Consider the following 25637-nt stretch of genomic DNA (forward strand, 5'->3'; position numbering starts at 1 on the left):
ATGTTTACTTCCTGTCAGCTGATGTCATTAACATACACTGTGACAGGAAATAAACTGGGACACATTTAGAATGTTTACGTTTAAAACCGTGTAATGGTCTAAATATTGTATATTTGTGACATCACAAATGGACAGAAATCCTAACGGCTTGTTTCAAATGCACAATTTCTGAATACGGCCTGTGTGTATTTCTCTGTATATTGAGCGCTTCAATACTTTCACAGTATTTATAAAACACTTAAACCTGCTTTATAATATAAAAGATATGAAAATCTTACTTTTTACAATATGGGACCTTTAAACTCGTGGTCTCCATATAGCTTTATTCTGAACTTTCAACCACATCTCAAGGCCTTCATCCCTGAATGGCGGTGTCCACGAGCCTAGTGGTCCATGACTAATGGCCCAACACCATTCACTGATGAAGGCTGCGAGATAGGCCTATTGTTAAAAACTCTGGAAAAAGCTAATAAAGACCTTAGAGCAACACTTACACATCTTATTTCCAATTGTGGCTTTTTTATGTATTTTTCCTTCCTGGTGTCTTTCATCCATTATAAATCTGACCAGCCCTCCCATAAAGTGAACATGCTCTGCATAGAAGAGGGGAGAGGAGTGGAAACAGTAACAGATCCTGTCTGACATTCCTCCTTCTGCTGTGCCTGAGCTTGTATACAAGCAGATCAGTGCAGCTCTGCTCTAACTATTCCAACCATGCTGATGGGACAAGGCAAGACCAAAGGGGTGTGTTACTGAATCATCTAGGGGGCTGGACCTACCAGCTGGAGGTGGACTCTTAGTGGTGTGTGTGTGTGTGTGTGTGTGTGTGTTTAGGGAGGAGATGGGGAGGAGTTTGAAGAGAGGGGGAGAGTCCAATGGAAAATAAGGGGGGAAAAAAACCCTGCCCGCTGTAGCTTGACTGGAGGGTTTCTCTGCCTGGTGTGGCATTCACATCCTCACGCTCATGTGGTAACATCCAGCATCGCTTGGCTCCCCTGCACACTGGCCTGATTCCAGGGATTTGAAGTAGAAAGGACAGACAGACAGACAGAGGGACAGAGAGCATATATGCTGGAAAGTTAGTTTCAAAGTAGGAGGGGAAAAGAACAGCGGTCCAGAGAAGAGAAGAAAGTGAAAAGCAGGTGAGAAAGTAAACTGTCAAAGTAAAGGTTGATTAGCTGACTGCACACTACAAAATCCACTGACATGGCAGCCATGGAAGCGCTGGAATCCACGAGTGCTATGCTGGAGCCTCAAAGCCTCACCGAGATCTCAGACGACGAGGTCAACCTCCCGCCCTCGGACGACGAAGACGATGCCCTCGCCGCGGCCAGGAAAGAGCTGTCCCACATGGGCACGGAGGGGGACGCCGCCGAAGACAAGGACGAAGCGGGCAAGCCGGACCAGCAGGTGAACGGGGTCATGGTCCTGACTTTGCTCGACAAGATCATCGGGGCGGTGGACCAGATCCAGCAGACCCAGAGCGGGCTGGAGGCCAGGCAGCAGGACATGGAGCGTTCGGTGACCGGCATCCAGGGCGAGCTCACCAAACTGGCCAAGAACCACAGCACCACGTCCAACAGCGTCAACAAGATGATGGAGAAGGTGCGCAAGGTGAGCGTCAACGTCAAGACCGTGCGGGCCACCCTGGAGAAGCAAGGAGGCCAGATCAAGAAGCTGGAGAGCAACGAGGCCGAGCTGCTCAAGAGACGCAACTTTAAAGTCATGATCTACCAGGTGAGAGAGTGCATGTGTGTATAAATACATGTATCAATGTGTGGTTTATGGTTTGTCTGTGGGGTATGTAAATTATATGGCACCTTATTGGTTTAGGGATGGGTGTGGCCCACTGCTGAACCAAACAAATACTTGGGTTCTTGAATGGGAATGAAAGTCATGTCACCACCATGTCATCACTTCATAAAAAATCCTACTGAAAATGGTGGATGTGGTGGTTTAATGTGAGTGAACGGGAGAGTGTTTGCCAAAGACATTTCTCAATTTGAGGTGCAGAGGATTTCAGGGAGTGGTTGGATGTTACCTCAAAGTATTGCTGGCAATGCTCAAAGTGTGCTATCTCTCATCACTGAAACCGCAATACCAAAAACATGCCACTCAGAAAGTACTGCTTTTCCCAGGACAGATCATATTTAACAGATATAAATGTACTCTTTTATTCTTTAAACAAGAATATTCAATATATTTAGTTCAGCTTCGATGCTTGTATGTGATGATAATTATACCCTAAACCTAACCTTAAATATACCCTGAAGGGTTTTTGTCGTATAAATGTGACCTGACCTGAACTCTTGTGTGCCAACCATCCGCCCCGACCACCTCCCTACAACTTCTGCACGGTAGAAAAACTTCATCGACTGGAAAAAAACGTTGATCATATTCAGGCAGAAATAATGTCACATTCAAAATGTATGTGGCAAAACAAATTATATAAGATGTACCTAATGATACACATCAGTTGAAACAATTGCCGGATTGTTTATTGGGGGGAAAAAAACAGCTTCAGGTCATTTTCCAGATTGGTATGTGCTACATTTTCCGAGTATTCATGGATGACAAATAGCTCCAAGCGACGTAATTTTCTTTGATCGACGTACAAGCATTTGTTTTAGCCTGGGGGCACAACTCATTATGTTCTTAAACAACACACAGAAGCAGTGATCGCCCAGATGTTGCTCTACACCACCCCTGCCCCACCCCAAATCTAACTGTACATTGGTTCAGTGCTCAGTATCCCTACAGGTGGCTTCCAGATATTTTCCTTCCACTATATATATATATAGGACTAAAGAACACAAGCCAACCTCACCGGCTGCCCAAATCATACGGAATCCATTCGTTAAGTCATTTCACTCTTTCCCCTTTTTTTTTTTTTTTTTTAAACAAAGATGGAAAATACCACAAGCACGCTCAAGGTCCTGTTTAAAGCCGAGGAGAGAGGAGAGCTCTGAACGGCAGATGTTTCATTTGAAAAGACAAGTTTTCTTTTTTTTATTTGAGGGGAGTTGAGGGGAGCCCTGTTTCTTTTTTTAGCCCGCTGTGTGATGTGTAATAGCTTGCAGCTTTTTGCACAGTGGCGCGAGAACATTCAGAGTTTCCACCCTTGACTCAGACATCGTGGCTTGGACCGACCTCACTCTCTCTCTCTCTCTCTCTCTCTCTCTCTCTCTCTCTCTCTCTCTCTCTCTCTCTCTCTCTCTCTTAGTCTCTGTCCAACAGCTGGACACAAGTCAAATGAGAGCTCCATCTTAAGCAACCCACACTGTCTGACTGTGAATGCTATATTGTAACATGCTTATATATTGGCTTCCTTGTCCTGGCATATACCAGCGAATACATAATGATCTGCAGATGAGCAGCATGAAAATGATAATCTCCGTCATCACATCTGAAGGTATGTTGATGACTGAACTGTTTCTCAATCTTAAAAGGATCGTAAATCAACGTTTTAATTAGTATCTAATAAAGTCTTGAAGCTGAGGGGTTCCAAGTTTCCAGTACTTGAAATACCACACTGTGAAAAACAAAGCGGATTTTGCTAGCGTTGCCCTGTGGCGAGAGAAACTCCCCCCTGAAATGCTCTCTGTCTCTGGCTCCCTCGCTAACTCGAAACACTGCCTTAGTTTACGGCTGCCAACAATGACATAATGTCAGATTCATCTTCATTAAAAGAAGCAAACCGCAATGGGTTGTTCTGTTTTCAATTTTCTGTTGTTCCTCTGTTGCCCTTCAAGGGCAGATTCTTTCAAAATCAGCAGTAGACGGAGAAAGACTCCACCAACGCCCCCCCGAACTGTAACACTGTTTATCTGGCTACTTGCACAGTGTGTCAACACATAAATACTTGGCCTTTGTTAGGACTCACCAGCACTTATACAGTACCATGAACAATCACGTCAACGCCACCCATAACAGCAATTTGAACACTGTAGAAGTACAAAGACAGTAGTACAGTAGTAGTAGTAGTAGTAGTAGTAGTAGTAGGCTAGCCCTTACAAAAAATAAGTTTATTCAAGTATGCTATTAGTATACTTCTTTAAACTTAAGTTAAGAGATTAGACTTTCAGTTTACTTTTTATGTACTTATCAGTTAGTTAAACTTAACAAAATTATAGTATACTTGGTGGCTTATACTGAAAAGTATACAGAAAAGTTTAAGTGTACTTGGCAAGTATACAGAAAAGTCCAAGTATAGTTGGCTTATACTGAATCCTAAAACTAGGATTAGTCTAAGGTTACATGGTTTTAATTCACCTAACTATTGAATATATATTCACTCCTACAGCTAGGATCTACTCATTTACAGTGTTGACGTTGCAATACGAAGTCAACATTCCCATGTAGGTAATAATCTTATCCCTGGGGGGGTTCATGAGCTAATGTGAGTCTATTTGTAGGTTAGTGACCTAGCAACACATTCTGTTTACTGATCTTTTCCAGACATTTTTTTTTTTCCAAAAATGCTCCTCACTTTTCAGTTTGTGTTAGGTGGGAAACGAGTTTAGATTCAGACAACCCTGATTCATACTGTACTTGTGCTGTTTGCGCCCTGAGGAAAAGCCCCCGCCCTGGACCCGCTGCGGATAATAAAAACACACGATCACTGAGCTGTGTTTACCGTTACATAGGGTCAGCTCACACAGGGGAGGACACAGCGCCAGGGCTTTGTAGTCTGAACATAGGGGTGTTTAATCTCTGCTTTATTAGCGGCTGTTGACCCACCACCAGTCTTCCCTCCTCCACTCCCTCCTGGGCCCCCCTTCACCTAGTGTGGTCCTAAAAAGGCTTAGACTGGAGGGAGTCATGACTTTGCTCATCTTGTTTTTCTTATGAAAAAAAACCTCAGACACGGTAAATATGTATACATGCATTTTAATACATAACTATAAAAGCTTCTATAGGAAGACTTAAAGGTCCCATATCGTGCTCATTTTCAGGTTCATACTTGTATTTTGTGTTTCTACTAGAACATGTTTACATGCTGTAATGTTCAAAAAACTCTTTATTTTCCTCATACTGTCGGCCTGAACACCCCTGTATTTACCCTCTGTCTGAAACGCTCCATTTTAGCGCATTTCGACGGAATTGCAATGGAATTTGCAACAGAATTGCGTTGCTAGGCAACAGCTTGGGTCCATGTGTACTTCCTGTCAGCTGATGACATTCACATACACTGCAACCAGGAATAAACTGGGACACATTTAGAATGTTTACGTTTAAATCTATGTAAAGGGTCTAAACATTGTATATTTGTGACATCACAAATGGACAGAAATCCTGACAGCATGTTTCAAATGCACGGTTTCTGAATACGGGCTGAGTGTATTTCCCTGTGGATTGAGTGTTTCGATACTTTCACAGTATTTATATAGGACTTAAGCCTGCTTTATAATAAAAAAAAACATGAAAATCTCACTTTTTTTATAATATGGGACCTTTAATGAGCGGATTCCACACAAACATGCACTGGATATGTTTCTCCCTGGTGGTTTCAATTATATGAATCAGTCAGATTACATTATATTTCATTGTGTCACAAATCAAAACCACTTGTGGTTTATTGTCAGCAATGCAAACAATATCCCATAATGCCACTGGTATGCTGCACAATAGCTCAGGCTACTGTAGGATGTGTAAATCAGCAGCAGCAATGTCAGCACATCTGTTTGGAGTATCTGTCGCCTTGTTAGAGCAGCTGTCCTCCTCTTGGGAGTGTGTGTGTGTGTGGCTCATTTAAGCCTGAATATCCAGTAAGTCTGATATTTAGTCCCTCACACCTGTGCTGCCAGAGAACAGAGCTTATACTTCACTTACCGCGGATCCAACCTGGAATGTGACAACTCTACTCCAGTGTGTGTGTGTGTGTATTTGAGAGAGAGAAACGGAGTAATGAACATATTAGTCGATCAAAGCTGCTCTATCCAGTTTTTTTTTTTTATATGAACAGTGGATCAAATGGTCAAACAGTGCAACAATATTAATGTCTTGAAGGAGAAACTGTCTGAGAATGTGTTCCTTCATCCCAGTCTGTACAGCTCATCGCCTTCTCATTATGACGGCACACTTTTCAATCTGCATTCCCTCACCAAAAAGTACTTCAAGTTTATTTTATGAAGCATACTTCAGTAAAGTTCAAGTATATATTTCCCAAGTATACTTTTTGTAGTAAATATACTAATATCAATGTACTAGTAGTACACTTATAAGCGTCCTGCTTTAATACTTCTTGAGTTTAACTAGGCCCACTTTTAAGTTTATAAAAGTATACTTTTAAGTATACTAGTACCTAGTTTACTTCTAAGTCTTATTTTGTACTGCAAGTATAAGTATACAGAATGTGTACTAGTTTTATACTTGTAAGTGTACTACTTCAATACTTCTTGGGACTAAATAGGCCCACACTTGAATAAACTTTATTTTTGTAAGGGTATCTTTGAAAATGATTTATTCCAGATCTGTTTTGATGATGTATTTAGATGACCTGATCAATCGAGAGGACGGATCTATCGGAGAAGAATGAAAGGAGAGGGAAGTGAAGGAGTAGCCTGAGGGAGTATAGGGATGGTGTTTTTAGGGCATGGTGGAGTGAGGAGTACACGATGTGGAGTGAATTATCCTGGTGGGTGGAGGAGCGAGGGAAAGGGAGGAACAGGGCGGTGATTGAGGAGGAGGAGGCAGGAGGAGGTTAAACGCATGCAGAGCCGGGGATGCCTGTGCTATGAATCAGCTGTCTAAATATGGTCCCTGCTCTTCATCTGCAACACGCCCGTCCACTCCCTGTTCATCTCCTCTTCTAGTTTATCTTTTGCTCTTATACTCGCCCACATCTATTATTCCACCCTCCTCAAAGTGCTCCTCGAGTCAATCGGTCAACAGTATGTATTTCTCTCAGCCATCAGTCTCTACTGGTACATGGGTAGTATACTTTCAGTTTACTTTTGATGTACTTATCAGAGATATACTTGACAAAAGTATACTTAAGTATACTTGGCTCATACTGACAAGTATACAGAAAAGTCTAAGTATGCTTGGTTTATAATTGTACTTAATCTATAAATTATAAGTTAGTATACTTTACTATTTAACTACTGAATATACTCAAAAGTGCACTTTCATAAACGATAAAGTTGGCTACAAGTATATACAAATATACTTGCAGTATAAAAACGATTAAACTAGTAATTTACTGAGAGTATACTTTAAAGTGCACTTTCATAAAGTAAAAAGTGGGCTACCAGTATAAAACTAGTAAACTATCAATACTTGCACTTAAAGTATACTTTTATAAACTAAAAAGCGGGCCTAAGAAGTATTGAAGTAGTACGTAGTTGAGTACTTTGTGTACTCAAAGTTTGCTATTCTTACACTTAAAGTACACTCAAAAGTATACTTTTATAAACTAAAAAGCGGGCCAATTTAATCCCAAGAAGTATTGAAGTAGTACACTTACAAGTATACTACTAGTACATTGATATTAGTATACTTATTACATAAAGTAGATTGAGATTATACTTGAACTACACTTAAGTTTACTTCATAAAATGCATTTGAAGTATACTTCTTTTTTTTTGAAGGGTAAGCATGTTTGTGATAAGTCATCTGTAATGTTTTGTATATATTAAATATCTGCCTGGAGTTCATCATTTAAAAATCAAAACACGATAGGTCCAATCAGCGCAATGCTAGTAATAAAAGTAGTATCACCGTGTTCTTTTAAGGAATGTTTCAGTCATTTTGATATTTCTCTGGTTTGAGAAAGTAATGAACCTGCAGGAAGTTTTGTTTTGGTTCCTACAGGAGCTCTTAAAGCAACAGGTAATCTGAAAAAAAATCGTGTTCCTCCGGTGTCCTCCGGTGCTCCTAACGGCATCTGTAGGATTTCACAGACTGGAGGAAAACAAGCAGTAAGAGCTGATCTGGAGTCTGCCGTCCAGCTGCCGTCTATGATGGCCAGCTGTCAATCACTCAAGAACTCCGATCAAACGATCAAACTAGGCAGCGCTGATCAAATATGAATCAATATTCTGTTACTGTAATGCCTATTTCTCTCCTCAAATGTTCTCAGAATCATCTTGTAGTGTACTGTTTAGCTGTAAAATGAGAACGTTTGTGACCCGGCAGCCATGTTGAGATCAAGTTGAGGAAATACCAAGCACCGCCCACCAGCCGGAGCACAGCCAATAGGAACGCTCTCTCTCTCTAAAATGATCTGTGATTGGCCAAAGTCTCCCGTTTTAAGGTTTTATTTATTTTTCTTTCTTTCTTTATTTATTTATTATCTATCTATCTATTTATTTTTTATTTATTTATTTATTTTATCCGTTTTGGGTTTTTTTCCATTTTGTTTTATCCATATTTCATTTTATTTTATTTTGTTATAAGAAAAAAAAAAAAAAAAAGAAATATATAAATTATATAACAAAAAAAAAAAAAAACCTTCTCAACTGGCCGGGCATGGGCCATGCTGCCTCACCGCCAACTGGGCTCCTCCTCCATCTCCTCTCTCCTCCCTCCAATGATAACTGCCTATGGATAGAAAAGGGCAAAAGCCCTGAGTTATCGACCAGGCTCACAAATTTACGTTTACGTTTTAAGTCTCGAGGTGCAGAAGTCTAGTTTTCTCTCAGAACACTTGAATTACAAAATGCTGAAAGGTTATTATGGGATTTTTGCCCCAATGATGCCAAAAATATACTGCCTACTGAAACTGTGCTGCTTTTTTTGTGGTCTGACTTGAGCTTAAAGCCAATTTTTTATCAGCAAATTGCCTAAAATACAAATATAAATCTGTCTTTTGTTCCCCTTTGTACCACAGCTTGTTCTCACAGTCTGTCAGAACAGCTTTTGCTCGTCCTTCTCTTCTTCTTCTGCGCCGTACTTTCCACCAAAACACCTGTTACCTCCACCCTCTCCACATTTCAATCAGCAACACCTTGTCAAACATGCAGCTCTTATGTAACTGTGATCCCAGCTTCATCCAAATGATTTACAAATGAGGAACGTTTTCCCCCTCAGAAGAACCAGATCTGTGAAACACATTTCACCAGCAGCCTGGGAGCAATGCATGCAAATGAATCAAGAGTGAACCCATTCTTCTCACACAGGTCAATCCAGGTCCTTATATGGACATTGTGAGGCAAAAAATGTTCCCAGCTCAGTTTACAGGCCAGATTGTGTGTAACATTGTTTCAGCTGGGAGCAGTGCTTTTTGGGAGCGTGTTGGTTGAGTACTGTAGGTATATGAGGGGTGTGAATGCCAGGCAGGATGGTCGGGATATTGACGACAGCTCGTTGGCAAAATGGGGAGGAAGGGAAAGAGAGAGGGAGAGGATGATAAAGGAGACAGAGAGGGAGGTAACAGAGGGCTCATGGAGACAGAGAAAGAGAAGGGGAGAGAGACGCCGTCTATAAATAGCAACTATCACATACTTGTTTGATTGTGAGAAGGAAAGGGCCTTTAGGAGATTGTGTTCCTGTTTGGTTTTTGAAGATCAGAGGCCGGTGCCTGGACAAGTGGTGCTGACATTAAAAGGCCTCAACATTAAATCATGACGTTCAGACATTTGTCATCCGGTCATGGAGATTTTGGTGTGTTATGCAAGTCGTGGCTGATGGAGCCTCTTTGGGAGTGGAGAGGCTACAGAGGCCTGGTAAACTCACTTCTTTCTAACTCCACACCTCCACCTTCTTTGCATTTTCATACTTGTAGTCTTCGGCCTTAAAGGGACTATTTGTAAGAATCAGAAATTGCTTGTTAACAGTGACACCTGTGGCCGTTAAGTCAACGAAAGTCAGCGTTGTTGTTCTTCTACAGTGTGTATTGTGCGCGCATGCGCGAGAGAGTGGAGCGAAAGAGCAAGAACGAACGCGGTGTGTGAGTGAAGGCAGCAGGCAGAGGAGCAGAGGAGCAGAGTACAGCAGAGACTCCGGCCCTGGAGACCAAAGCTACGGTCTCCCCCATGTCCTCCGACCGTGGCCAACACTGTTTAACAGACGGGCTTCACTAGATACAACCAAGAGGTTTTGGAGCTTCCGTGTAGTTTGTGTTGGAGTCTGAGTCTGAACAGAGTAGCCACACGCGAGCGCGCATGGGACACCGACCCGCAATGATTTATACGTGTAAGAAGTTACAAACAGTCCCTTTAAATCTGCAGTCTTTGAAGCAAATAAAAAGTATTTTTTTATAAAACTGTCACTATATCCTGACAGTAGTGCATGTGATAGATAATCTGAGAAAAAAAAAATCATGTTCCTCTGTGTCCTCCGGTGCTCCTATAACGGCATTTGCATGAATTCACAGCGCCGAAGGAAAGCAACCAGTCAGAGCCGAGCAGTCACTGTTAATCACTGCTCGCGAATCTCACGAACTCTGATCAAACTGTCAAACTAGGCAGAACCACATGAGAGAGTGCGCTCCGGGCCGGTGGGCGGTGCTTGGTTTTGGCTCGACTGTGGCCGGGTCACAAACCTTCTCATTTTACAGCTAAACAGTACACACTACAACATTTGAGGAGAGAAATAGGCATTACAGTAACATAATATTGATTCATATTTGATCAGCGCTGCCTAGTTTGACCGTTTGGTCGGAGTTTGTGAGTGATTGACAGCTGCTCAGAGACGGCAGACTCCAGATCAGCTCTGACTGGTCATTTTTGTCTATGAAATCGTGGAGCACCGAAGGACACAGAGGAACATGTTTTTTTTAATTAGTAGTGCAGATGACCTGTCTCATGCACTACTGTCAGGATATAGTGACCGTATTATAACAAATAACTTTATTTAATCATATTTGCTCCATTTCTACCCACTGCAGCTTTAAATTATTACCACGAGTGATGCACAAAGGACAAAAGGAACATTTTGCCTATACAGTACTGCAGGTATAGAGCTCACTGTGTAAGAGACAGAGACATTCACAGACCTCAGAATGGAGCCATTCTGGTTCACTTTTGCCCTTCAAATCCTGTTTGGATCTAGCACACGGATAGCATGCAACTGTTTACATCTTTTGTGTAAATCTCTGGTACTTGTTTGCACATTATAGGCTGTAGATTCTCTCTGCACACAGTAATAATTCATTCAGTCTACCACTACCAGACACTTCAAAGTTTCCGTCTCACTGCACTGCTTTCACATATCTTCACATATTCAGTTAAAACTGTTCAGAAATACCGTCCTAATTTTTCAGCTGTGGTGAAATGCATGACAAATCTGTTGTAACGCTGCTCTCTTGACATCAATAGAACATTATCTATCAGATCATTGTCTTACTCCAAATCATTTCTTATTTCTAAGAAGCTTTTCCACATGAGTCAGACGTCGATGACTCACAGTCAAAAGCTGTAGCTATTAGTTTGTTTCCTCATATGATTCAGTCCGTCATATGATTCCAGCTTTGACTCCTCTAGAGTTGCCTTATCGGCCCTGAACAGAGGTACGCTTGTGATAAAGCCATTTCATCTAGTTCTATCATGATCTGAATGTTAGGATGACTTCCCTCAAACTTTAGTGTCTATGCATTGGTCAACAACATCAAGTTTATGGTGTTTTTAGTGACTGCAAGAGTCATAATTACTGTGTAAAAATCAGGCTCATTACTCTCAACAGGCTCATTTTATTAAATGTACTTTGGTTTAAAACAGTGGATTTCACCTCCCAGAAAGATTTAACTATCAAACATTGTGGTCATTATTTATGTTATGATCTCAACATAAGAACTCACGTGACAAATAATCCTTAATTCAAGGTCCATTTACCAGATTTCTTTTCCCTAGAGCAGGGGTCAGCAACCTGTGGCTCTTTAGCCCCTCTCCAGTGGCTCCCTGTGGATTTTTAAAAATGAAAATGAATAACTGCTTTTTGTTTACATTTTTATTTTTATTGATCATTGTTGTAGGTCTATGGTACGACGGTACTTCGACTATTAGGGCCACATTATGGACAAAAAATAAATCTGAGATTTCGAGAATAAAGTCATAGGTTTATGAGAAAAAAAGTCGTAGTATTATGAGAATAAAGTCGTAATATTATAAAGCAGTAATTTTACGTGCTATTTTTTTTTTCTCATAAAGTTATGACTTTATTCTGGCAATATTACGACTTTTTTTCTCGTAAAGTTATGACTTTATTCTCGTAATATTACGACTTTTTTTCTCATTAAGTTAAACTTTATTCTCGTAATATTACGCCTTTTCTTCTCGTAATATTATGACTTTATTCTGGAAATCTCTGTTTTTTTTCCCTCAATGTGGCCCTAATACTCCGTAGTACATTTGCACTTGGGTCCTCACTGCATTAGACTTATATACCATATACTTAGACTATAAACTGTGTTACTTTCATCACAATGCTCAAATGTTTTGCGGTTCCAGACTGATTTTTTTGCCTAAAATGGCTCTTTTGATAGTGAAGGTTGCTGACCCTTGCCCTAAAACTTCCAGCTACATCTCTTGGTCTTCATCAGCAGATAGGTTGCATCTGAAATTCCACACTAACGCACTATTTAGTACGCTAAGATAGTATTTGAGATATTTTAGTTATGTCCGAAACCTTAGTATGAAACCAATAGCACGTGAATTACATACCGGTGAAATATTACAGTACACTGGACACTACGTCAGCATAAATATCCCACAATGCAATGCGTTAGCGACAACAATGTTCATAGATGTTGACAGACAGCTCTATAATGTCAATAACGCTAAAATTTAACTTTAAGTATAAGATTTCACTTTGCTAGGTGTAGACATTTATATATTATAAAGGTCCCATATTGTAAAAAATTTGATTTTCATGTCTTTTATATTATAAAGCAGGTTTAAGTGCGATATAAATACTGTGAAAGTATCAAAACAGCTCAATATACGGAGAAATACACACAGCCCGTATTCAGAAATTGTGCGTTTGAAACGAGCCATTAGGATTTCTGTCCATTTGTGATGTCACAAATATACGATATTTAGACCATTACACGGTTTTAAACGTAAACATTCTAAATGTGTCCCAGTTTATTTCCTGTTGCAGTGTATGAAAATATCATCAGCTGACAGGATGTAAACATGGAACCAAACTGTTGCCTAGCAACTCAATTCCGTTGGAATCAACCAATACAAAATCACTGTTCCCCTTTTAGAATGAGTGGCTTCCGTATACTGTGTATGACTGTGCCCATCAGTGGCCTTACATTCCTGTTCGCATAAAGCGGAGGACACGTTGGACAGTGAAGGACGGGAGCAAATAGCAGAGGAAGAAACCACTTCTTCTGCAGCTCCATAAATCTCTCCATAAACACCAACCTCCCCCCATTGTTATTGGAAAGAGTAACACCGGGTGGCCATGGAAACGACCGCTGTCATCCCCTCGCTGTCCACGCTCCTGTTAGTCAAGCATGGGGGAACTGTACATAGACTCAGAGAGGGCCAGAGAGGAAGGACAGCGCTGCCAAGCTTCGGCATGCTTGGCACATCTTAATTAGGTCCCTCTTTAGTAGAAGTCAGGTGAAGGTTGTGATGGAGCTTCAAAGTGTGCAAGTCAAATTAAAAAATGATGTAAGCTCATCTTGTGTATTTGCTTAAAGGAGCAATATGTGGTACTGACAGCTAAGGTATTAAAATGGGTACTGTGGTCCAAATTCAAAACATTGGAGCCGTGGCCCGTCCGCTCCTCCGGTGTGACTGATAGCAGTTAGCGTGTGTTAGCATCACGGCATTACAGCCCGGACACACTAGGAACGTCAGGAGCGCTTGGCGGCTGCGTTACCTGTTGTTTTTTATTTCGGCGTACGTGTTAACAGGTTAGAGCAGCAACACTGCCCGCATGCGCGTCTCAGCTGCGTCTCTTCTAGAGAATAGAGGTCTCGCCTATTTTTGCCGCGTGCAGCGCTCGTCTCACGGCAGCAACAGACAGTGAAAGTGATCTATTGACTGTATATTAACATCATACCAGCAACATTACTAAAGTTTCGATGTCTATCTGTACAATATGTTACGGAGATGAAAAAAAAGTAAAGACTTATTTTTAAATCAACACTTCCTGCTTTCATTTCAAAATAAAAGCCCTCAAGCGTCTTTTCTGTGGACAAAATTCCTTCATTTGTTAACATGAGGCTTTTATTCTGAAATATATGCCGGACAGTGTTCTAGAACATGCAGTGACTTGTAGAGCTCCATGAATGAATATAGTACGGAGTTTTAATTGTGGATTATTACTATTATTTACAAATTACCACATGTTTCTTAACCTTGCTCTGTCTAAAATAAATATAAATGATATTTATAATGAAATGAAATGGCCATTAAAAGCAAACTCTATGTAGAAAGAAAGGGCTGACAGCAGCAGCTGCAGCAGCAGAAACGCAACTGAAACGCAGCTGGTGTGAACGCCCGACGCATGAATCACGTAGCCACTATGCCATGCAGCCGCCACATGCTCCTGACGTTCCTGTGTCCGCGGCTTTAGCCTCTGGCCAGCAGCAGCAGTCGGAATCACTTCATCGGCTGTGTGTCTCGATACTAGTTGCCTTGATAACCCAGCAGCACACGGACCACAGAGAGATGTGCCGAGGCTTTTCAGGTCGGGTAGAATCTAACGTTGTTATCTCTGTTGATCCAGTTCGTTAGCTTGCTTCCATGGCTGCAGAAGGCTGTTTTTGCGTGCCAATTTGTTTCATATGTGGCAACGGGGTGTTGGACGGGATCACACCGGCCAAAACAAAAACAGACGTTCCAGACTGGAATGGAAATGTCAAAGGAGGACATACTGGCTGTAGTATAGTTGTCGGAGAAGCCCGTGTTTCAATTTAGCATGTTTCCTTAATCTCTGATGACATATCATGGTCATTTTATGATTTAATACTGTAAATATACATATTGGGTCCTTTAAAGTTGTCTTTGGATGTGGGGCTGGAATGGTACACATGGATGGATTCACTCACAGGAGGAATTATTAATGATGGGGTTCTGAGTTTACTCACTACTTAGGATTGTGTGTGTCTATAGGTACGCATTTTGCATGTGTGTGTGTGTGTGTGTGTGTGTGTGTGTGTTTTTGTGTGCTACATGAAAGTACATGATCAGAATACCCACAAACCAAAGTATGTCGTAAAAGCATCTTCCAGTGATAGTCGACAATGGCAAGCTGTATCTTGCAGTGAGAGCTGAAAGGAGTGAGAATGAGCTGCCTCACACACACGTGTCTGCAGCCTTGGAAACACTTCAAGAAATCCTTATTTGTGCTAGATTCATGTGTGCATCCTCACAAAGCTCCTCTGTTGAAGTAGAAAAAGAGGTTCATGCAAACTGTTGTGGCTCCTGAATACACAAAGAACTAGAGACCATCTTGCGATGGGATCACACCAGCCACGATGCCAAATTGGACCAGGGGTCGTAAAGTGGGGAGGCCCCCTTCCCTAATTCCTTCCCCCCCGACTTCTGAGGCCCTTGGTCAGACCTAGAGGTCTTCACAGGTCCACCCAAACTCTAGAACCCGAGACCCGACCTGGGACCCGGTCAATCGGGTCTGGGGTCGGGTCCCATTCCATTACCGGGTCTATTTAACATTATGTCTAATATCAGAGTGGATCTGAGAAGACCCGGCTGTGATCAGACAGTGCTGATCATGATGGAAGTTCTGTGTGTGAGGGCAAAGTGCATAATGTGGGCACAAGATGGTACCAAATGATCTGCATGAGTGAGTGCCCCTGCTCAGGAGGTGAAGGGTCAGAAAGCAGAGGTCAGACTCAGAGAGCACATGTCGCAAATTAGCAATGCTAACGTTAGCAGCCACGGCAACGAGCAATCTTTATCATGGTTCAAAAGGGCAAACAGTCAAAGTTATCTTTATTATGTTAGATCTGGGGTCAGCAACCTGCGGCTCTGGAGCCACATGCAGTTCTTTAGCTCCTCTCCAGTGGCTCCCTGTGGATATTTAAAAATGAAATGATTAACTGTTTTTTGTTTACATTTTTATTTTTATTTATCATTGTTGAAGGTCTATGGTACGACGGTACGACGGAGTATTAGGGCCACATTGAGGAAAAATAAATAAATCTGAGATTAGAGAATAAAGTCAGAAGTTTATGAGAAAAAAGTCATAGTATTATAAAGTAGTAATTTTACGTGCTATTTCCTTGTAAAGTTATGACTTTATTCTCGTAATATTACGAGTTTGTTTCTCGTAAACCTTTATTCTGGAAATATCTGATTTTTTTTCCCTCAGTGTGCTCCTAATACTCTGTAGTACATTGTCTCTTTGGCCCTCACTGCATTAGACTTATATACTATATACTTAGACTATAAACTGTGTTACCTTCATCACAATGCTCTAATGTTTTGCGGCTTTTTGTTGTTTTTGCCTAAAATGGCTCTTTTGATAGTAAAGGTTGCTGACCCCTGTGTTAGACGTAACAAAACTGCAAAGCTGAGTTGTCATCCGTCACCGTGACAGAACATTTCTGTGTCTTTTTGGGTTTGGGCACAAATGTTTGGACCCGTGAAGACCTCTACGCTGAGCACACCCATCTTCGAACCCGGCCTTCTTTTTGATCTAAACTACACACCTATAAAGTTTCGTGACTTGCATCTTGCACGGTTGCGACGCTATTGCGGTGACAAAATCTGTCCACAGACAGACAGGAATATAAACACCTGGCAAAGTACTCCAAACCTCCTCTGTGGTAGTGCTACCTCTACAGTAGGTGTCTCCAGGAGGACCACATGTTGCCATGAAGACACACACACACACAGACTCACAAGATTAAAACAATACCAGCATCTCTATCATGGCTGGTAAACATCCTGTGATGCCTTAAGCACTGTAGGAAATGTTGTCATCACATGTTGGCCACAAAATAACACAAGGAGACACATCTGGCCAGGAGAGGAGAGGAGAGGATGGAGGTGATGAAAATATGAACAATGGAAGTGATTAAAAGGAATAGTTCAACATTTCAGGAAATACACTTATTTTTACCTTCGCCAAGGCCTAAGGCCTAGGAAGGAGGTTATGTTTTCACCGGCGTTGGTTTGTTGGTTTGTCCGTTTGGAGGATTACTCCAAAAGTCCGCAATGGATTTGAATGAAATGTTTTGGAGGGGTGGGTTGTGGCACAATGAACAATCCATTAGATTTTGCTGGCGATCCGGATCATGATCCGGCTTCAGGAATTTTTTTTAATAACTCCGCTCAGCCTGTGCATTAACACCACAGGCTTTCAGACATGCGCAGCGTAACCGATGACGCGTTCATGACGCGTCACCCAGCCTCTTTCCTTCTGCCAGCTTTCCGCATCAAACACGTGTTATTACAGTTGACTTCGACCAAGGCACACTTGGTGACTGTTGCAAAGAGTGATGACGACGCTTTATTTTGAATGATGATGTTGAATGATGGTACACATATTGAGTATGTAGAGTGGATAATATGATATTTTGGACGAAGCCCTGATCTGCTGCCTCGTTTTATGCCATCGGTTAAGGTCTCTAAAAACTTCCTGGAGCAAGTGAACTGAACTGAATAAAAACAAGTGAGTTTTTGTGATGATCTGGCACAGGAATATTTTGGTTTCTCTATGTTTGGTTGCCATGGAGCCGTGACGCTGATCTGTCTCATTCCTCAGTGATCTGAGAATGAAAGTTGACTCTCCGACCGCTGACTGTACGGAAACCACAGAAGGTAGAGAGAAGCGAAAGAAAGGGGTGAAAGAATGAACGCCCAGAAGGAATGAATATAATGCAGGAAAGTAAAAGAAAGGCAAAAAGAAAAGAAAGGTTGCCGCTGTGCTACAGTGCAACAACAGGCCTGGTGACTCATCCCTCTCTCTCTCCCCCTCAGGGACCTGTGGCATGCCATCACTTTATATAGCAATCTCTCTCTCTCTCTCTCTCTCTCTCTCTCTCTCTCTCTCTCTCTCTCTCTCTCTCTCTGGTCCCATGTCTCTGATTAAAGGGGACGAGTGGAAAACCGGAGGAGAGTAGGGAGTTCTCTCCCCAGAGTTTTATGCTGTGTGTGACCATCACACTCTTTCCCATGGCACTCACATGAGAAATGTACTGAAAACACACACACACACACACACACACATACACACACACACACAGTCCCTTGACTGGTTAAAGCAATGTATGCCTACACATCCATCACCCAAAGGAGCCGGTCTGACTGGATTAGACTGCTATATCATCTGGTTGATATTGGCTTTAGTTAGCAGGCAATGTAAACCATCTGTTATACTGTATGACAGAGGTTAGGATATCATTTAACCTCTTAAGCCCTATAGGGTGCTGGAAGGTGTGGTTCGCCTAGACAGACATACCCAAAATAAATCAAGAATAGCTCCACAACTACCAGGTCTATATACATGATCTTAGTTTCTATGGATAGGTTAGACCTCAGAGGATTCATCCCCAGTGTCAGTAACATTGTGACTGTTACGATGCCCGAGTAAACTGTGATGAACCAAAGGAAAAATGTATGGCAACTTTTTGACTTCACTCTAAGAAAAAAATCCGTAGAAAAACAGATAATATCCTGGCAGAAAATTACCAGGCCATTATCCATTAAGTTTACAGACATTTTCGACAATTTCTGTTGATTTAGAGGATGTCCTCCGTACCATTCACGGACACTTCTGTTAATCCTAAAACAGAAAATTCTGTAAATTTACAGTATTTCCTCCGTACCGAGCCAAATAGCAGGCCCAACCGTACATTCTGGAGGGAAAACAGACGCTAACGCTAGCATTTGTACTTTACCTATCGGTCTTTGCGCACCAACTGAGGCTAAAACTGGGGCTAACTCTACCTGACGTCCACTGAAGTCTAAAATATAAGCATTGATAAAACCTAAATTACAATACCAAACTTGCTTTAGTCTCAAAATATTCCTGGCGTATCTGGTAACGTTAACGGTCAACAACAGCTGAACTAAACAACAAAACAGCTTTCCAGCTAAAACGATACTGAGCTAACGTTAAGTCCTTAACATAAATCAGTGAGAGAAAGGTTTCTCCACATCCAAACTAAATTTGCAGTGTGTGATGGTCTCTGCCTCTTCCAACTTTGGTTGCTAGTGGAGGTTAAAAATACGGGTAAAACTCCTGTGAAAAATCGATACAGAAAATTCCTTCATATTAACACGGTACATTGGGCCGTATTTTTACAGACTTTTCTTACAGTGTAGAACTGTGCCAAAGCAAATATAAATAACACAAAGCACATAGATTCTACAAAGGTTTTATTAAAGATAGGACCAGGAGGACTCTCCATTTGGCACACTTGGATACCCAAAGTGTGCCAAATGGGGTTTTCTACCTCTTGAAAGGGAATCTGGCTCTAAAATACTACTGATATCCACTACAGGAGGCTAAGTGAAAAAAATGGAGCCTTTGGACATGACATTTACCTTTGTCTTTCAAATGAAACTTAATAAGCACACCCTTTCTCAATTCAATACACTCTAGGGGGTTTGTTGCAGCAACCTCACTTGGTCTTTTATGACAAGTAATTTATGGTGGCTAATGTTGTGGCTTGTGTTCTCATGGACTTATGAAACATCATCAGTCATGACCCAAGTACTGTCCCGATTCAAAGTCCACATTTAGCCAAGATTGGTCTCAGTGTGTGGAAGTGTTCTGGCTCTGCCCATTTTTTGGCTATTCCATGACGCTTTACGCCAGTCACACCCACAAGTTTTGTTTTTTGAGCTAGAAATTACTTATTTAGATTTGATATATGTGGTTGATTGATCGATGGTTGAAGTTGATTTGAAAGAATCTCTACTTGAAAGTTTACTCTTTACTTAGTGGCACTGATGTCGTGGATACAGAGTTTGCTGACTGCAGGACTCTTGTGCTATTTTGACATAATGTTTTAGCCTGATAAATATTTCAATTGTTTTATTACAAAAGTAAAACCACAAAGTGAACAAACCCTTAAAGCTGCAGTGGGTAGAAATGGATGGAAATGTTACTCTAATGCCTATTTCTCTCCTCGGAAGTTTCCAAAAACATCTTGTAGTGTACTGTTTAGCTGTAAAATGAGAACGTTTGTGAACCGGCAGCCATGTTGAGATCTGTTCAGGAAATACCAAGCCCCCAAGGCCTATATGGAAAGGAGGCTGGGTCATGGGCGGACATTGGTCTTGGGGTAAAACTCATATGCAGTGTAACTGAACCTCGGTTGTGCGTTGCGATTGGCTCAATTTCGGCAAGGGCAGACCAGGTTTTACTGCGCACGTGTTATAACCCCGAAGATATGACGCATTGATGACGCGTGACCCGGCCTCCTTCAATAGGCCTTGCAAGTCCTCAGGAAGAGTGCTGGTCGTTGATCCCAACTTTCGTAGTGGCCAAACGGTGGTACTGCAACTTCTGTGTCCGTCATTTGATGCCATTGGGCCCAAAAATACTTTTTCCCATAGACTTATATTGGGAAAGAGATGTCTGCAACTCAGAGGATAATTTTTTTTAGGTGAAACCCCTCCCCATTACAAACACTCTAATAGCCCTTCATTAAAATTAAGTTTTTAAAGTTGTAAAACGCACTAATAGCTGAATCCAGAGTTATTTCCCTTCCTCCGTTCATGTGAATGAGACCCAGACCGAGGCTGGAGCGCAAGCCGTGACGATGGTGTGACATTGGGATCCCGTGACCGAGTCATATGACTGAGCGGACGCTACTGCGCATGTTCCATGTACCCAAGATCCGGGTACTTTACCAGACGGAAGTCAAGCCATTTTGGCTTCATGCACCACTGAGCAACTTTCATAAAAACGAACAAGGCCCCGCCTCCAACGCTGGATCCAGTTCTCTTAATACATCCATGGGAAATACCAAGCACCGCCCACCAGCCAGAGCACAGCCAATAGGAACGCTCTCTCTGAAATGACCTGCACTCTAAGAAAAGTCCGTAAAAATACGGGCCAATGTAGAGTTTTACCCGTATTTTTAAATACGCATTGTATTGTGGGAACAAGAACCTTCGCTAGCGCCAAAGTTGGAAGAGGCAGAGACCATCACACACGGCAAAGTTTAGTTCGGATGTAGAGAAACGTTTCTCACACTTTACAAAAATCAACAATTAATGTCTAACCAAAGTGATTTATGTTCAGGACTTAACGTGATCTCAGTATCGTTTTAGCTGGAAAGCTGTTTTGGTGTTTAGTTCAGCTGTTGTCGACCGTTAACGTTACCAGATACGCCAGGAATATTTTGAGACTAAAGCAAGTTTGGTATTGTAATTTAGGTTTTATCAATGCTTATATTTTAGCCTTCAGTGGACGTCAGGTAGAGTTAGCCCCAGTTTTAGTCTCAGGTGGTCCGCAGAGACCAATAGGTAATGTACAAATGCTAGCGTTAGCGTCTGTTTTCCCTCCAGAATGTGAAGGTTGGGCCTGCTATTTGGCTCGTTACGGAGGAAATACTGTCAATTTACAGAATTTTCTGTTTTAGGATTAACAATGGTGTGGAGGACATCCTGTAAATCAACAGAAAATGTCCGTAAACTTAACGGAAAATGTCCTGTAATTTTCTGCCAGGACATTATCTGTTTTTCTACGGATTTTTTTCTTAGAATGTGTGATTAGTCTCCCATCATGGGCTAGATTTTCTAAAGCCTGAAAACAGAGCCATGAGGAGGTGCAGAAGTCTAGTTATCTCTCAGAACACTCAAATTACAATGTTCTGAAAGGTTATTATGGATTATTACACGGCTGTGTAGAATACTCGATTATGATTGGTCAATTACAGCGTTCTGCTGTCTGTAATTTTTGTATAACAAACCGTTGCTATGTTTAACAGACCGTTGCTATGTATAACAGACCGTTGCTATGTATAACAGACCGTTGCTATGGGTCAGACTCTGGTGGACCGTTTTGTGTCAAAATATTGATTTCTTCAGTAAGTAGCCGTGTAATAAGCAGGATGATGTACAGCTAGCAGGTCATTGTTGTGAAAGAATCCCCTTCAGGGCGATGAGAGACCACTCAACTTCACGTCGGGGTGCAGCATCACCCTGTCGGGGATTCTGTCACAACAATGACCGGCTCGCTGTACATCATCCCTTGCAAATTTGCCCAATGATGCCGGAAAGATTCTGCCTACTGCAAGTTTAAGTGAGTTGAACATCAAAGTTCATTCTTGACCTCGAAAAACAGCAGTTGAGAAACCAAATCTCACCACAAGGTCCATTCAGTGGAGCTTTCGCTATCATCACATGATCTGCATGATCAAAATTTATATTTTCATGACAACTTGGGAAACCCCCGTTGTCTGATGAACATCATGTGAACAGCTAAATGGACCTTGTGGTGAAGTAAATTGGTATTTGTGATTCCAAAGCTCCAGAAAAAGAAACACAACGTCCTCATTTGCTTCTTCGACTGCTCCAGTTCCTCTTTACATCAGCAGCCGTATCGTGAGGATTCCCCCGTTTTCCTGGATTTACCGGAAAATCCCCTCATTACGTGTACATGCAATACGCATACTATACATGTGCTGTTTGCATCCTATTACACACACATGCATCTGGCCTTTCCACAGCAGCAGGGGAGTTCTTGGTGGTTTGAGTTTAAACAGGAAAACAGAAACAGAGAGGGGTGTGTTGCAGCGGGATTCCTCTCTCTCTCACTCTACATAAGGCTGATGAGTGGTTGCAGTGTGGGCTGAGAGTGGAAAGCTTCCATGGAGTGCTCCTTGTCCCCACACATACAGTACATATGCACAAGCACACGCACACACACACACACACACACAGGCAGAGTCAAAGAAGTGCACGATTGCACATATGAAGACCTTCAATACAGAAACACACATGTTCATGTGATCATAGAGCACATCAACACACTCACACACATTTACACATTTATAAGCATGTGTGTTCATACAAGTCAACACACACACACACACACACACACACACACACACACACACATACGTGTTTATAGACAATGTCAGGACTTTTGAAAAAAACGTGACAAAATGGGGACGTGCCTTTCCCAAGGTCCTAGAGACCTGGGAATCAAAGTATTTCCGAGCAATGCTTCCACTAATACATCCATCTGTTGAGATTTTGTCTAAGGCTATATTTTGGTCAGACCTGATTTTAATGCTACGGAGGCTCTAGAACACTGTGGTGAGCTCGGAAAAATGAAGACGCCAAAAATGTCCTCATTTTTCTGAGCGTCCTGATGGTGAAGGTGTGTTATCATAGAATTGTCCTCATTTGTCATGAAAACAAGTACACACACACACACACACACAAACATCTCTTTCCATTCATCTGGAAACCTTATGGTTCCAGTCATGCTCACCACTGTTACCATGGAGACACAAGTACAACTGAATGTTTTGGACTGCCAGTGGAGGCAATAAAAATGAAAATGGTTAGTTCTGGCAGGATTTTTATTTGCAGACTTTATACAGAAAACAGTCATCAGAAACGACGCAGTATGACATGAAGTACTCAAGCACAGATTTTGCTGAAAAACATATTTTCAGCCCGAGGCTGGAAGTGTACACACACACACTTGGCACACACTTGGCTGAGGTAACTGCTCTGGCATTGTTGTTGCTGCCATGGTTTCCCTGTGCTGGTTGATAGTCACAGCGGCTCACCACCGGCTACGCCCAGAAAATTCAAATATGCCCACATGAAACATCCCTGGCATCTTTGAAAGGAGGCTTTCAGGAAACCCGCAGGCACCGACAGGAAGACGGGCTTAGAGTCATAATGTACAACAAAGTTTAGGTAATGATATTAAAAAAAATAATATCAGGTCACCTCCATGGCACTCCTGCTTAAGGCTGGCCCCACACTAAAAGATGTTTCAGATCTTAACAGATGTGTAAAATGTGAGAGAGCCCACACATAACGACATGTTCTGTTAAATTTAACAGTTTTGTTCCTATAGTAAAGCGGTCAGCAACCTGCGGCTCTTTAGCTCCTCTCCAGTGGCTCCCTGTGGATTTTAAAAAATGGAAATGAATAACTGTTTTTTTTTGTTTACGTTTTAATTTTTATTTATTATTGATGTAGGTCTATGGTACGACAGTACGACGGAGTATTAGGGCCACATTGAGGAAAAAAATAAATATGAGATTTCAAGAATAAAGTAATAATATTATTATAAAGTAGTAATTTTACGTGATATTTTCTTTTTTTCTCAAAAAGTTATGACTTCTTTCCGTATTCAGAAATTGTGCGTTTGAAACAAGCCGATAGGATTTCTGTCCATTTGTGATGTCACAAATCTACAATATTTAGATCATTACATGGTTTTAAACGTAAACATTCTAAATGTGTCCCAGTTTGTTTTCTGTTGCAGTGTATGTAAATTACATCAGCTGACAGGAAGTAAACATGGACCCAAACTGTTGCCTAGCAACGCAATTCCGTTGCAATTCCGTTGAAATGCACTAAAACGGAGCGTTTCAGACAGAGGGTAAATACAAGTATATTCAGGCAGACAGTTTGAGAAAAATAATGTGTTTTTTGAACATTACAGCATGTAAACATGTTCTAGTAGAAACACAAAATACAAGTATGAACCTGAAAATAAGCACGATATGGGACCTTTAACATTTAGAGAATTTGAACAGCTCTTATCACGTCTGACACTTAAATACTTCATCATTTCACTCAATTAGGAACCTTCCTAAGCAAAAAAAGACTATTCGTCTGCAGCCCTAGTGGTAATATGAAAAAAAAAAAAGAAAAGACAAAAAGACACAGTTGCAAATTTTAATGGACACCTGCCAACATGGAAAACTGAAAGACTAAAAGTAAAACCAACTTTATCAGAGTGATGAGCTGTAGGGGCTCAGGCCTCGGAGCTTGTGCTGTGCTATACAGCAGCAGAGTGGACAGAAGTCACCGTGCACACTCATCATGAAAGAGAGACACTGCGTTGTGCTGACAACACAAAGAGCATCAGCCAGCTGATCTCAGCAGCAGACACACACACACACATACTGAAAATGATAGGCTTTTGTAGGAACTATATGCCTCTTTGAGGTTTATAACGAGGGTTGTTAATAATGCGTCAACGCAAATTTGTTTTAACGCCATTGCTTGTTGCCGTTGTAACGGCTCAGCTTTAAAGCTATGAGTGAAGATACTGCTATCATATGAAACTAGAAAAACCTAACTAATCCATCGGTACCAACCATGTCACACTAGCGTGTTGTGAAGGAGGTAAAATAACGCTCCAAACTTACGCTAAATTTTGGTGAGGAAAACTGTCATGGCCATTTTCAGAGGGGTCCCTTGACCTCTGACCTCCAGATATGTGAATGTAAATGGGTTCTATGGGTACCCACGAGTCTCCCCTTTACAGACATGCCCACTTTATGATCATCACATGCAGTTTGGGGCAAGTCATAGTCAAGTCAGCACACTGACACACTGACAGCTGTTACTACAGTTTACATGTCTATCGGTAGAATATGTTACGGAAATGAAAAAAAAAGTAAAGACTTACTTTTAAATCAACACTTCCTGCTTTCATTTTAAAATAAAAACCCTCAAACGTTTTTTCTGTGGACAGAATTCCTTCATTTGTTAACAAAAGGCTTTTATTCTGAAATATGTGCCGGACAGTGTCCTAGAACATGCAGTGACTTGGAG

The 25637-nt window shown here is 41.5% G+C and overlaps 1 protein-coding gene across 1 annotated transcript in view; it reads left to right on the forward strand.

Annotated features, from left to right (window-relative positions):
• The first annotated feature begins 915 nt into the window (after positions 1 to 915).
• The window catches only part of cavin1b (caveolae associated protein 1b), a 33734-nt gene continuing 9012 nt past the window's right edge, over positions 916 to 25637 (forward strand). Inside the window, exon 1 of the mRNA XM_074619856.1 lies at positions 916 to 1737. Within this exon, the coding sequence (XP_074475957.1) occupies positions 1207 to 1737 (531 nt within the window). The 5' untranslated portion in view covers positions 916 to 1206. The remainder of the gene's footprint in view (positions 1738 to 25637) is intronic.

Source organism: Sebastes fasciatus, chromosome 20, assembly GCF_043250625.1.
Source record: "Sebastes fasciatus isolate fSebFas1 chromosome 20, fSebFas1.pri, whole genome shotgun sequence".
Taxonomy (NCBI): domain Eukaryota; kingdom Metazoa; phylum Chordata; class Actinopteri; order Perciformes; family Sebastidae; genus Sebastes; species Sebastes fasciatus.